Source organism: Neovison vison, chromosome 7 (assembly GCF_020171115.1).
Source record: "Neovison vison isolate M4711 chromosome 7, ASM_NN_V1, whole genome shotgun sequence".
NCBI lineage: Eukaryota > Metazoa > Chordata > Mammalia > Carnivora > Mustelidae > Neogale > Neogale vison.
In genome coordinates this window covers 132,451,424-132,463,765 of record NC_058097.1, presented here as the reverse complement: position 1 = coordinate 132,463,765, position 12,342 = coordinate 132,451,424, and the positions used below count along the sequence as shown (strand labels likewise).

Genomic DNA, 12,342 nt, shown 5'->3' with positions numbered 1-12,342 from the left:
ATGTCTAATCAATAGGAGTCGGCGGGAGGAAGAGGGTAAAGAGTAGAACAAAAGTGTCCAGGGTGGATGCGAATCCATGGACGAGAGCCCATGAAGAGGGGGTGCCTTGCCGGGGTTTTATCTGGGAGCCCGAGGCTTTGATTCTGTTTGCCTGCAGTGTGTACCGGAGAGCCGTGCAGCATTTAAGTGTGCGATGAAATCAACTGATGTCTTCATCAAGCTCTGTTTCTGCTTCAAGTCTTGAGGATATTCACATGACACCGCCTGCATTCTAGGTAGTAAAGGGACAACCCCAAACTGATGTAAGTTCTTAGAAAATTTGTCTTTTAAACAGGATAATTCACAGAGATAGCGCTGAATTTCAGAATCCGTTGACTATCAATTCTGCATATACATTAGAGAAGTCTCGATGACAAACCCAAGCTATTCCCATTTTATTTTGCCCCCGATCACAGGGTAGCAAAAATCGAGTTGCCTTAGGTTTTGTTCATTGCTGTTTTTGTAATGTAGTTATTTTTCAGGGTGCTTGTCTATAAAAAGTCAGATATCCCAACTTGCCCACATTTGCCAAGCTAAGTTATGATGCGAGTTTACTTACTCAACTCATTTACTTACTCAGCATTTATAGGATAAAGAGACAAGAAGAAGGTGCTAAGGAAGAGAGGCGAAAGGGCGAAGTCCCAGCCCCCGCCATCTGAGTGAGCTGGTTTTTCCTGACACTGAACCCTCCTTGAAACGTGAGGAGCACTGAGGTCTTTTTGTGGAGGCGGGGACCCAAGGAGCAGCACGCATGTGCAGATGTACACAACAAACGAAGGAGTAATGGCCTTTCAGGGAAGACTCGGTCCTCCAAGTTGCCTGTTCTCAAACGAGTCCAACATTTGATAACCTCTGAGAAGACGTGAATGTGGACTCTGAATGATACATTGCCGCGACTTTTAGAAATGGAGGAAAGTAATGAAACTATTGAATTTCCTATTACCAGAGACCTGATACCAACCCACTGTGAGGAGCACACGGGCACGGAATTGCCTTCTTTTTCATGATAATGGACACATGTGGATAGATCAGCGGGCAACTTCTGTAATGAAAAGAGTGTGTGACTCCTATTCAGTGCTCTAGATTCCAGGCCTGACTTTGCCACATGATTAGCTAGGCGATTCACTTAAAAATCCCCAATTTAAAAAGGACATTAAAGCCTCTGTTTAAATATACTCTATATCAGGTATGTGATACAGCGGGTTATAAAGTATATGCGCATATACCATGTGCACACTAAAATGTGTTCAAAGCATTGTAAGCATCGAAGTTAAGATTCTGTCCACTCGCAGTTTCTCTGTTCATCTTGTCTCATCCCATTTCAGCTCCTTGCAGTTGTGCTGGATAATTGAGACTGGTAGCAATTATAGATAGAACCACAGGAGAGCACTGAGAGACCCTGGCCGGGCCTAGGAGGATAAAATCCCCATTCTTCCTTAATTATTACCACCCTCTGCTCAGAACAATGATCCCCGTTAAGGCATTAAGAGCCTTACACAAGTCCAGGGATGAATAGGAACAGAAAGAAAAATAGTATCTGTGATCCTGCTGCAGGCAAGCAAGGGTTGGGTGAAAGTGGTTATGGGTCCCATGAAGGAATTCCATGTGTTCTCAGAAACAACTCTAGTGAGAGTCTGATTCTCGAAGCAATAAGCAATTTAAAAATGCCCTCAGATGCTAACAACGAGGGAGGCTGGCTGAAGGGTGTGTGAGAGCTCCTTGTACATCTCCTTGCACTTTCCTGTGACTCAATCATTACCACAGAATAAAAAGTTAATGGAAGTTTTCAATGCATTGAGAATTGGCAGTTAATATTTTGACATATTAAAAATAATAATTAAACATATATGCACAAATAAACTCTATTAAGGGCATCTATAATGAATATGCCATAAGGGTTTTTGTTTAAATATTTATCTATTTGAGAGAGAGCGACTGAGCACGGGCCGGGAGGGGTAGAGGGAGAATGGATCCTCAAGCAGATTCCCCACTGAGTGCAGAGCTAGATGCGGGGTTCACCAGGGGCTCCGTCCCAAGACCCTGAGATCATGATCTGAGCCAAAACCAAGAGCTGGCCACCGAGCCATTGGGGGTTTTTTGTTTTGTTTGTTTGTTTAAGTTGTTTTGTCTGGGGCACCTGGGTGGCTCAGTCAGTTAAGCATCTGCCTTTGGCTCAGGTTATGATCTCGGGGTCCTGGAATCAAGTCCCACGTTGGGCTCCCTGCTCAGTGGGAGTCTGCTTCTCCCTCTGTCCCTCACCCCACTCTCTCTCTCAAAAAGTAAAAATTTTTTTTAAAAAAAGTTAAAAGTTTTTTGGTTGTTTTTCTCTAAACTGTCTCAGAATCTGTATTACTTACCTTGGTAAGGGAATTTTCACCATATCATAAGCACACCACCCCCAAAGCATTCCCTGAACCACTTGACAGTTGTTTTGGAGCTACTGGGGGTGTTGGGGTGTCATTCCTTTGGGGTAAGGTGTCATTTGACACATCTAGGCTGTGGCATATGGGGATATGGCTGGAAAAGTCAGCAAAGTGAGTAACCCAGCCTATCATGGCCACCTGATTATAAACAGCTACACACAGTTTTTCCTTTCATATCAAGTATTTATAGCTTATTCAGTGACAGCAATATACATATATTTTTTCTAATATTTCTGACTAAAAAGGAACAATTGCAGCTAACGTTCTTCATGCCGGGGTTAACTAATTCCATTTTAAGTTGCACATGATTCTGTAGCAATTAATTACTGTTTGTGTTTCTGCTATACAATTATGTATTAATTTTCCCAAAGAACTCCAGCCCTCCATTGCCTTTATTATATAGCAAATAAAGATGAAACAGGATAAGAAAAAATTAATAAACATAAGCATATCTCAAAAATAAAGAAATCATTTAAAATCCCAACTGCATTTTTGAAATTTTTTTATTTATTTGTTCATTTTACTTAGAGGGAGAGAGAGAGAGAGAGAGATTGCTCCCAGAGGGGAGGGGCAGAGGAGAGGGAAAGAATCTTAAATGTACTCCCTGCTGAGAACAGAGCCTGACACCTAGCTCAATTTCACAACCAAGATCATAACCAGAGCTGAAATCAAGAGTCAGAAACGTAATCTCTGAACCCCCCAGGTACCCCCACAACTGTATTATTAAAGACTTTTAAAAATGACATTTTCATAAATGTCAACATAAAATTTGAGCATCTCAGTTGCATCTATTTGGAACATTTCCACGGTAGATGAAAATGTGAGGGATAAAGTGTGTTCCCATCTGGAGTATTTTACCTGAGTACTTTCTACTGAGTCCTTTCCACTACCTGGAACATGCTAAAAGCTCACTGTGAATGGTTTCTATTCTAAATAAGATTTAGTAATCACCCATTTCTGCCTCCACTCAGTACACATTTGTGAATGGACAGAGCTTCATGTCCTCTTGATTCAGAGGCAGAGTTGGGGAGGAAGAAAAGACCAGAAGCCTACATGATACATGAGGACAGAATTCTTAGACTAGAGAGGAAAAACCCTGGAAAGAGAGGGTCATCTTCTGCTATCTGAAGACCTATCACAGGTGAATGATGGTTTGCAGGCTTGTTCTGTTTTATTCTGGGATGTGGGCAGGGCTGCATGTAGAAAGAGCATTCAAAACTAGAGAGAGATGGACTTTTGCCTCAATGTGGAGAACTTCCTATTACCTGAAACTCCCTAATAAAAGAGTCCAGTCACCAGATTCCAAGCAGAGGCTGGGTGTTGGATCAGAGATATTGTAAGAAGGCTGTTTTCACTAGTGGTCAGTAATACCTAGTGGTCTTTGAAGTCCCTTTTGGGTCTGAATAAGAGAGGCTGACTTGTGTCATTAGTAGGTAAACTAACTGGAGGTTGATTTGGTGTCAGGAACTAAATGCCTTCATGAACCGTATTTATTGTGTGCCTACCATATGCCAGGCACTGTTGTGGGCAGTGAGATTACCTAGCAGTTAAACAACCAGATAGAGACTCTCCTTGTAGAACCTATTTTCTGTAAGGGGCAGATGGAAGGAGGTTTCTTCCTAGAGATCAATACTCCAGAACTATATTAGCTAATGGACTAAGAATATACATATTTTTATACATCAAAACAGACTTTCTTTGTAGAGAATCAATACTTTTTTAAAAAATATTCTAAAAGGATAGACCATGAAACACCTTTCTTACGATTTTTTATAATGATTATGGATATGTCAAATAGAAGAGTTTAATATTAACTTAATATTGTTTGCTTAGTTAATAATTCTATCAGAGGAGAAAAGGATGTTTGGGCATGAAATACTATGTGGATTTTGATATCTATATGAGTTAAGAAGACAATATAAAGTTTTGGTTAACAGCTGGCTTCGAGTTTGACAGACCAAGGCTGGAGAACTAGGTTTTCTATTTACTGGCTAAGTAACCACTGGCAAGTTACTTAACCTAAATCTGTTTCCTAATCTGTAATAAGGGGATAAAATTAGTAATGACTTCATAAGTGCTTGGCACTAAATACTGGCTGAATGAAAGGGTTTAGAAATGCTAACGAAGAATGCATTTATTGTACCTGTCATAGTACCAGGCATGCTATGATTAAATAGTGATGGCTATGGAGGTGTTGGCTGTGATGACAGGGATTGTGAAACTGTTCCTCTTTGGAGATAATATGATCATCTATATAGAAAACTCTATGGAATTTTTAAAAACAACATTATAACTAATAAGTGAGTTTAACAAGGCTGCAGGATATAAGATCAACGTGCAAAACTCATTTTATATTCAAAGAACAAACAATTGAAATTAAAATAATAATATCATTATGATAGCAATAAAAAACATGAAATGCCTGGAGGTAAATTTGGCAAAGCATGCACAAGATCTGTATACTGGACCTATAAAGCATTGTTTAGAGAAATAAAAGAAGACATAAACAAATGGAGAGCTACACCATTTTCATGGATCAATGGACTCAAAGTTGTTAAGATGTCAGTTCTTTCCAAAATGATCTATAGAGTCCCAGTTAAAATGCTAAGAGGTATTCCTAAATTTTATATGGACTCTAAAGCTGATTCTTCATTTCATATAGAAACAAAAAGGATCTGGAGTAGCCCAGACAACTTTGAAAAAGAAAAGCAAAATTGCAAGAGTTACATTTCTTAATTTCAAGACTTCCTATGAAGCAACATTAAATTAAGGCAATGTGATATTGATGCAATCATAGCAAATAGATTGATGGAACAGAATGGAAAGTTCAGAAATACATACATACATGATCAATTGATTTTGGACAAAAATGCAAAGGCAATTCAGTGGAGGAAATATCATCTTTTGGCCAATGGTGTTGGGACCATGAACATCTACATTAAAAAAAAAAAAAAAAAAAAAGAACCCTGATCCATACTTTTCACCATTTTTAAGCCTTAATTCAAAACTGATCATAGATGTAAATATAAAACCTAAGACTATTAAATTATAGATGAAAATGTAGGAGAAAATCTTTGTGACCTTAGACTAGGCAATGATTTCATAGATGCACCAAAAGCATTATGTATACAAGAAAAATTTTAAACTTGGATACCATTAAAATTAAAAATGTCTGTTCTTCAAAAGCTATAATTAAGAGACTGAAAAGACAAGCTGCAGCCTGGAAGAAAATGTTTACAAACCACATGTCTGATAAAGGACTTTTAGCTGTATACAGAGAACTCTTAAATCTCAGTAATAAGAAAACAAACCCCAGTCAGAAAAATGGATAAACAATCTGAACATTTAACCAAACAAGACTTGAAGATTGAAAAGAAGCACTTTTCAAGATGCTCAACATCATCAGGAGGGTGCAAATTAAAACTACAAGCTACCATTGTGTAGTATCCGAATGTCTAAAATTAAGGCAACTAACCATGCCAGGTAAGCCACAAGTGAGGACGTGTAGCAACGGGAATGTTCCATGTTGACAGCTAGTGGGAATGTAAACTTGTACATCCATATACCTGCCACGTGATAGAGCCAGTCTACTTCAGTGATTATTCAAGACTAATGAAAGTACTTATGCATAATAGTTGCATATAAACATTCTTAGCAGTTTTACTTGTGATATCTAAAAACTGAAAGCAACCGAGATGCCCATCAAGTCAAAGGATGAAACAAATGTACTCAATAGAATACTACTCAAAAATAAGGAAGAATGATGCATTGGTGTGTGTGTGTATAGATATACATAGATAGAGTGATAGATCCATTGATCGATCACAACATGGGTGTATCTCAAAAGAGATTATTATCCTGAGTGAAAGAAGAGCACATACTGCATGGTCCATTTCCATAAAATTCTAGTAAATGTAAATTGATCTGTTTTGACAGAAAGCCAATCTGGTTGCCTGGGAGTAGGGAGAATTGGGAACATTTTTAATTGGGATTAAAAATGGGAAGGATGATACTTTGGGGGATATTATGTTTGTTGATTGAGGCGGTGCTTTCATGGGTATCAAAACTTACTGAATTGTTTACTTATCATACGTGTAGTTTGTTGTTGATCATTTATATCTCAATCTTTAATAATTATTGTGTAATGGTTGTTACAACACTGAGAGCACATGACATGGTTTTGGTGATCTTTGGGCAACCTTCAACATGAGTTTTTGCCTAATCGAAAAGGTCACGTGGGTTTACATTTTTAGTCATGACCATATAGGTCATAATTAGCTGTGAGTGCGTAGTAGAAAGTGAGAAAATGTTTTCACTGGGCATTGGTTGTATTAGTCTGATTAATATGGAGCCTGGGATGAACCTTAGAGTAATTGTTAACACATTCTTTCATTTTGTCCTTACATTTTTGGACCATGAGACTGATATCTGAACACTATGTTCCAAGATACTCATTCCCACTTCTAGTTAGTGAGTAAATATAGCCATAGACATTTTATTTTAATGAGAATGAATTCTCATTTACAGGGACATGTCTGATCCTTTATTTAAAAATAGAGTAAAATTCCACTCATATACTTTAATTGGCGTTCATGGATGCCTTTCACCCAAAGACTTCTCAAAATCATTTAATGTCCAGAGACTGTAATATACCATCTTCCAGTTTGACAGGTGCAAGAAAAGGGAATTAAGTGGCTGGCAGGGATCACAAAGCAATTCTGCAAATCTGTGTGTGTGTGTGTGTGTGTGTGTGTGTTCACGTGTGTGTGTTCACATGTGTGCATGTGCACATGTGCTCATGGGCACATGTGAGTGCAATGAGTGCACACGTGGTAGACAGTCAGGCAAGGTATAAAAAAAGCTGACCCAACATCTTTGATTTGGTTGCTTATTGTATTATGTTCTCTTTTTAGTGAACTTATTTTGCTATTTTCTGAATAGGCCAGGTATTGTAACATAAGGGTATATATTACAAGCAGGTCACAAAGACGAGGCAGGAATGCCACATGACCAGAGAAAAAATCTAACACAATAGTCCATCCCAAACTTCTCTCCTCTCAAAACTGCCCTTGCTTTGGAGTGTGGTGACTCTTTACAAAGCTTCTGGTGTTGCCTTTGATTTACACTGACTGAACATATGCTCAGCCTCTACTACATTGCAAGTATTTTGCCAAGCTCTTGACATACATTTAATTACATGATCACTGCAACACTGGGTTATGGGTAGTAGAACTAGACTAGCTTGGTTTAAACACCTTGTCCAGGAAATGGTGTCTGGATTTGAAATTGGAGGATTGAAGCAGACAGACTTAAGTTCTTCTTCAGTTAGCCATGTGACCTTGGGCAAGTTACCTACTCATATTTGAGACTTAATGGCTCATCCGCAGAAGAGAATTACAAAGCTCATGTTATAGAGAAGTTGTGTTGCAAGCCTCACAGCACATCATAAATGCTCAGTGGGGAAGCAGAAATAGAAATGCTATTTCGTTTACATTCCACCCTGTTCTGCTAGGTTCTTTGCCTTTCCTAGTACATCAGTGCAAACCAGATGAGACTGAGTCCTCCTGGCTAATGGCTCTGCAGTTTTCCCCTTGGAGCAGATCTCCTCATTAGAGATCTGTCTTCTCAGCAAGACTGTAGACTGTGAGTCCCCTGAAGACAGAGATCATCTCTCAGTTATTTCTATTCCTCCAGTGCCCAGCCTAAGGAGCAGTAGATGGTTATGAATTGAATTGACAGGTCTCATGCAAGATGTACTTCCCAGCATCTCTAGAGCTTTGTTCACAACCCATACCCCGCATCCCAGATCCTGCCAGCCTACTCTTTGTCTTCATTCCAGAAACTGCTTGATTTCATGTCACTTGACCATCCTCTGACTCAAAGAGCTCTGTCACCATGTCTACATCGTGGCTCATGGCTTTTAGTGCTGTGAGTGTTCCAGAAGACTGACCTTGGCATGTGTGCATGCCTGAGCCCTGTGGACATGCTCACACCTGGCCAGGTCTCTGGCCCACCAGCCTCTCTGACCTTATTGTCATATCATTCTACACTGTTTCAGCCCAGTTTATAAGGGTGTCTATTACTCATTTAGTCAATGGACCCATAGCAGTATGTTTATAATTACTGTGTTTTGCTCTTCCTGTTTTTCTTCCTACCCTGTTATCTGCTCTCTATTCTCCTGATGCCATATGGCCATCCCTATTTTGACTTCTAGGTAACACTGGTGAATCTACAAAAAACCCATCATGTTTTACATATTAACACTAAGAATATTTAAGATTATCTTTTGTCAGGGTGCCTGGCTGGCTCAGTCAGTAGAGCATGTGACTCCTGATCTCAGGGTTGTAAGTTCAAGCCCCATGTTTGGTATAAAGTTTATTTAAAAATAAAATCTTTTAAAAAAGAAAAAAAAAAGATTATCTTTGTCCCATTGCATAATGGTTCTTTGCTGGATAACTTTGGAGCTGAAACCCCATCAGTTAGGTTCTTTCCCTTACAGTATCATCCATTTTTAGTTTGAGACAACTTAGAGTACTCCAGCCTATTTCTAGACAGACAATGCCCTCCTCTCTTCCAATTGCCATAATTGACATTTTGTTTATCCAGGGTCGGTAGGTCAAAATATGTGCCTAATACACTCTAAAGTCTGATGGGAATGCAGAGGGTAGAGCATTCAGTCTAGAATTAGAGAGCTATTTCTTGACTTTTTCCATGGCTTTCTTTTTAGGTTTAAGGATTTACACAGATTGCATGCGTTCCACAAGTATCCTGATTCCTCTAAGAGATTTTATAAGCTAAGCCCAAGTTTTCCCACCCTGGTGAAAGTGGTTAGGAGCTCCTGTAGCAAGTTTCTGTACCATGGTGTTTTGGGTGAGCCCTGTGAAAACATTCTAAAGCACTGTGTTTTCTCTCTGGCTTTTCTGAAGGACATCAGATTTCCTGGTTGGCACTTATTTTGACCATGAAATGGGAAAGGTAAAGGGAGGAGACCAGGCATTTTTCTGCTCCTAATTTAAAATGATTGTCCAGAGTAGCTCAGAATTTATTTAGAGCTCTCTGTAGCGTTCTTGACGGGGTAAAGACCAATCAGAAAACATGCTGGCATAGCTTCTTCTCTCATTCTTTTGGAATAACTGTGACATTGAATTTTCAGGGAAACAGTGTGAAGGAACCATCCATCTTTGCATGCAAAATACTTTCCATCCTAGCTTGCAAAGGAATATTTGAAAGGACTTTTTCATTTTTGTGAATGAACAAATAAAATAATTTACCCTGGAACAGCTTTCTGTTGAATAGGAAATGAACTCAATATCAGGTCAAATGGAGATACTGACCTGACATTGCCCTGATTTCCCATGAGCCTTGGGAAGTGTTTTGACCTCTGGACTACTCTCTTCCCATTGCTCCCTATTGTCTTGTGTGTGTGTGTGTGTGTGTGTGTGTGTATCTGTGTGCATGTGTACGTGTGTGTGTGTATTAAGGTATGTCTTTTCCCCAAAATTCAAATAAAGTATTTGTGAACATAATAATAATTCTCAAATGGTAGGAGAACTCTTTAATATGGTGTTGCAGAAAATAATTTTCTTATGTAAAGATAAACATCTTAATTAAATTTGTATTAAGGATTTTTTTATATGCCGAGATTACTTCACACAGCGCCCCTGATTCAGGAACAGTTTACTTACCGTCTTCCAGTTTTGCTGTAGCAGTCATGTTCTCTCTACTTTTCTTTTAGGAGTCATCTCTACTGCAGACATTCTTGATCGAGAGACAACGGGGTCCTACTGGCTGACTGTGTACGCCACAGACCGGGGTGTTGTTCCACTTTATTCCACTATTGAGGTCTACATTGAAATTGAAGATGTGAATGACAATGCCCCCCTGACCTCGGAACCTATTTATTATCCTGTTGTCATGGAAAACTCGCCAAAGGATGTATCTGTCATTCAGATCCAGGCTGAGGATCCAGACTCCAGTTCCAATGAGAAACTGACATACAGGATTACAAGTGGGAATCCCCAGAACTTCTTTGCCATCAATACCAAAACAGGTAAGGAAATTCTCATATGACTTTTTTTCCAATTGGTCGTCCAGCTTTTAAACCCATCAGCCTGACACCTGCTTATTTATTTCATTTATTTTCCCCCTGACTTATTTTATGATACGGAGAATAACATTCTCATGATATGGAGAATAACATTCTCTCTCTCTCTCTGTCTCTATCTCTCTCTCTCTCTCATACGCCACCCCCCCAGTTCTGAAAAGGTGAGCATTCTACTTGGTATGTTCTGGCTGGTATGTTTTAACTTCAGCTGAACCAAGGTGAAATAATCTAATAGAAATGAGAGGCTTTCACGAAAAGCTTTAGATTTGCTTTCCTTGTTATAATAAAAAGTGGTTCCTCAGCCACTAAAATGGCTGCTTGCCCCCTTTGTCTTTCTGGGGAAGGAATAACCTGGCCAATGCTGGGTTCTATCGGTAAGCTGGCTTTGTGACACCTGTACTTCTGGGAACTTCTCCTTTGCTTGACCTTCATCTAGCTTGGTGTAAATGATCTCCTTTAAGCCTTAAATTTAAACCACAGATTTTTTTGTGATTCCTGTAGTACCCATGAGTATAGTGTCAATGTTTAGAAGAACTTCCGGTGTCTCAATTTTTACATAAAGTGTACCACCTGTAGATTTTTTGGTCTTTTGCATAAAAACATTTCTAGAGATCATTCTGACAATTTATTGGCTAAGGCTCAGGCGGGGCAGGTGTGGGGTTCGGTGGACTGCATTCTGAGACAAGTACATACACTGGGAAGGTCTCAGAGGTTCCTTGCTTTCTTGTGATTTGCCTAGTTTAGATCTGAACAAGAGAGCCAAATCGTCAGTGAGAGTTGTGGTGGATAGAGTCTGAATTAATTGAAAGTTAGAAAAAAGGAAAAAAAAAAAAAAAAGAAAAAAGCTATTGTTGTTTCACCCCAGGCAAGTGAATTGACAGTGGTCAAAAGTTAGGCTGGTTTAGTATTTGCTGGTGTGGATATACCCAGTTTTCCTAACAAACTACTCATGGGGTTGATAGTCATTTCTCCTGCCTGTGCTTGTTAAAGAGGAAACATACAGCTGACCCCATGTATTTTATAAATGTCAGATTCCTGTGAACATACTTTAGAGGGAATGTCATGTTTTTTGGAAATAATTGATTTTCTCTAATTATAAGTGGGTCAGTCATCTTGTTAGGCAGAGTCTCACATGCGAACAGTGAAATCAGGATTTCTCTTGCATTTCACTCCTAGACAAAGAGTGGTCATCTTCTATCTTTCTGACTGAAGCCTGCTAGAACTTGCAAGAGAAGTCTCAGAGATTTGGAGGCTAGCTCAGCCTTTCAGAACCATGTTACATAAGGGAAACTGCCCAAGGACCCTTGGGACCCCTGAGCTGTGCTGGAAATCCCCTCCTGATTCACTTTCTCAGCATAGCTTAAGGACTCTGTGGAATATGGTGACAGAGAAACAAATTCAGATACTTTAGAAAGTCAAGAGGGAGAGAGAGGATGAAGACTGAAAAAAATGTCACAATAAAGAAGTTGAGGACACAGATGTCTTCATATTTCACAACCCCCGTGGAATGTGAAACACCCCCAGTCACCTTCTGCCTTCCTTCTAATTCTCTTGCCACTTGAGTCATTCAGAGTGAGCCCACCACCCTCTTTTTGAGACGTAAAAGCAGAAGGACAGTTTCAACTCTTCTCTTTCTCCTCTGATGACCAAAAAGATTTTAGAATAAAGTCACAGGGAAGGATTTGAATTGGATGTGGAGAAGGTAGGCTGTAGGTTATCTGCAGAGAAGTACATGTAACTAAAGCTGTCTTTTGTGCAGATTTTAGAAGTTTGCAT

At 39.4% G+C, this 12,342-nt stretch overlaps 1 protein-coding gene and 1 pseudogene across 4 annotated transcripts in view; one reads left to right on the top strand and one right to left on the bottom strand.

The window, feature by feature from the left end:
• LOC122914630 overlaps positions 1–10,175 on the bottom strand; it is a 138,848-nt pseudogene extending 128,673 nt beyond the window's left edge.
• FAT3 (FAT atypical cadherin 3) overlaps positions 1–12,342 on the top strand; it is a 641,086-nt gene that overhangs the window by 289,653 nt on the left and 339,091 nt on the right. For 3 of the 4 annotated variants that reach the window (XM_044258324.1, XM_044258325.1, XM_044258327.1), the window contains one exon: positions 10,198–10,512. The exons of the other annotated variant lie outside the window; for it this stretch is intronic. In XM_044258324.1, the coding sequence (XP_044114259.1) occupies positions 10,198–10,512 (315 nt within the window). The remainder of the gene's footprint in view (positions 1–10,197; positions 10,513–12,342) is intronic. 4 annotated transcript variants of the gene reach the window in all.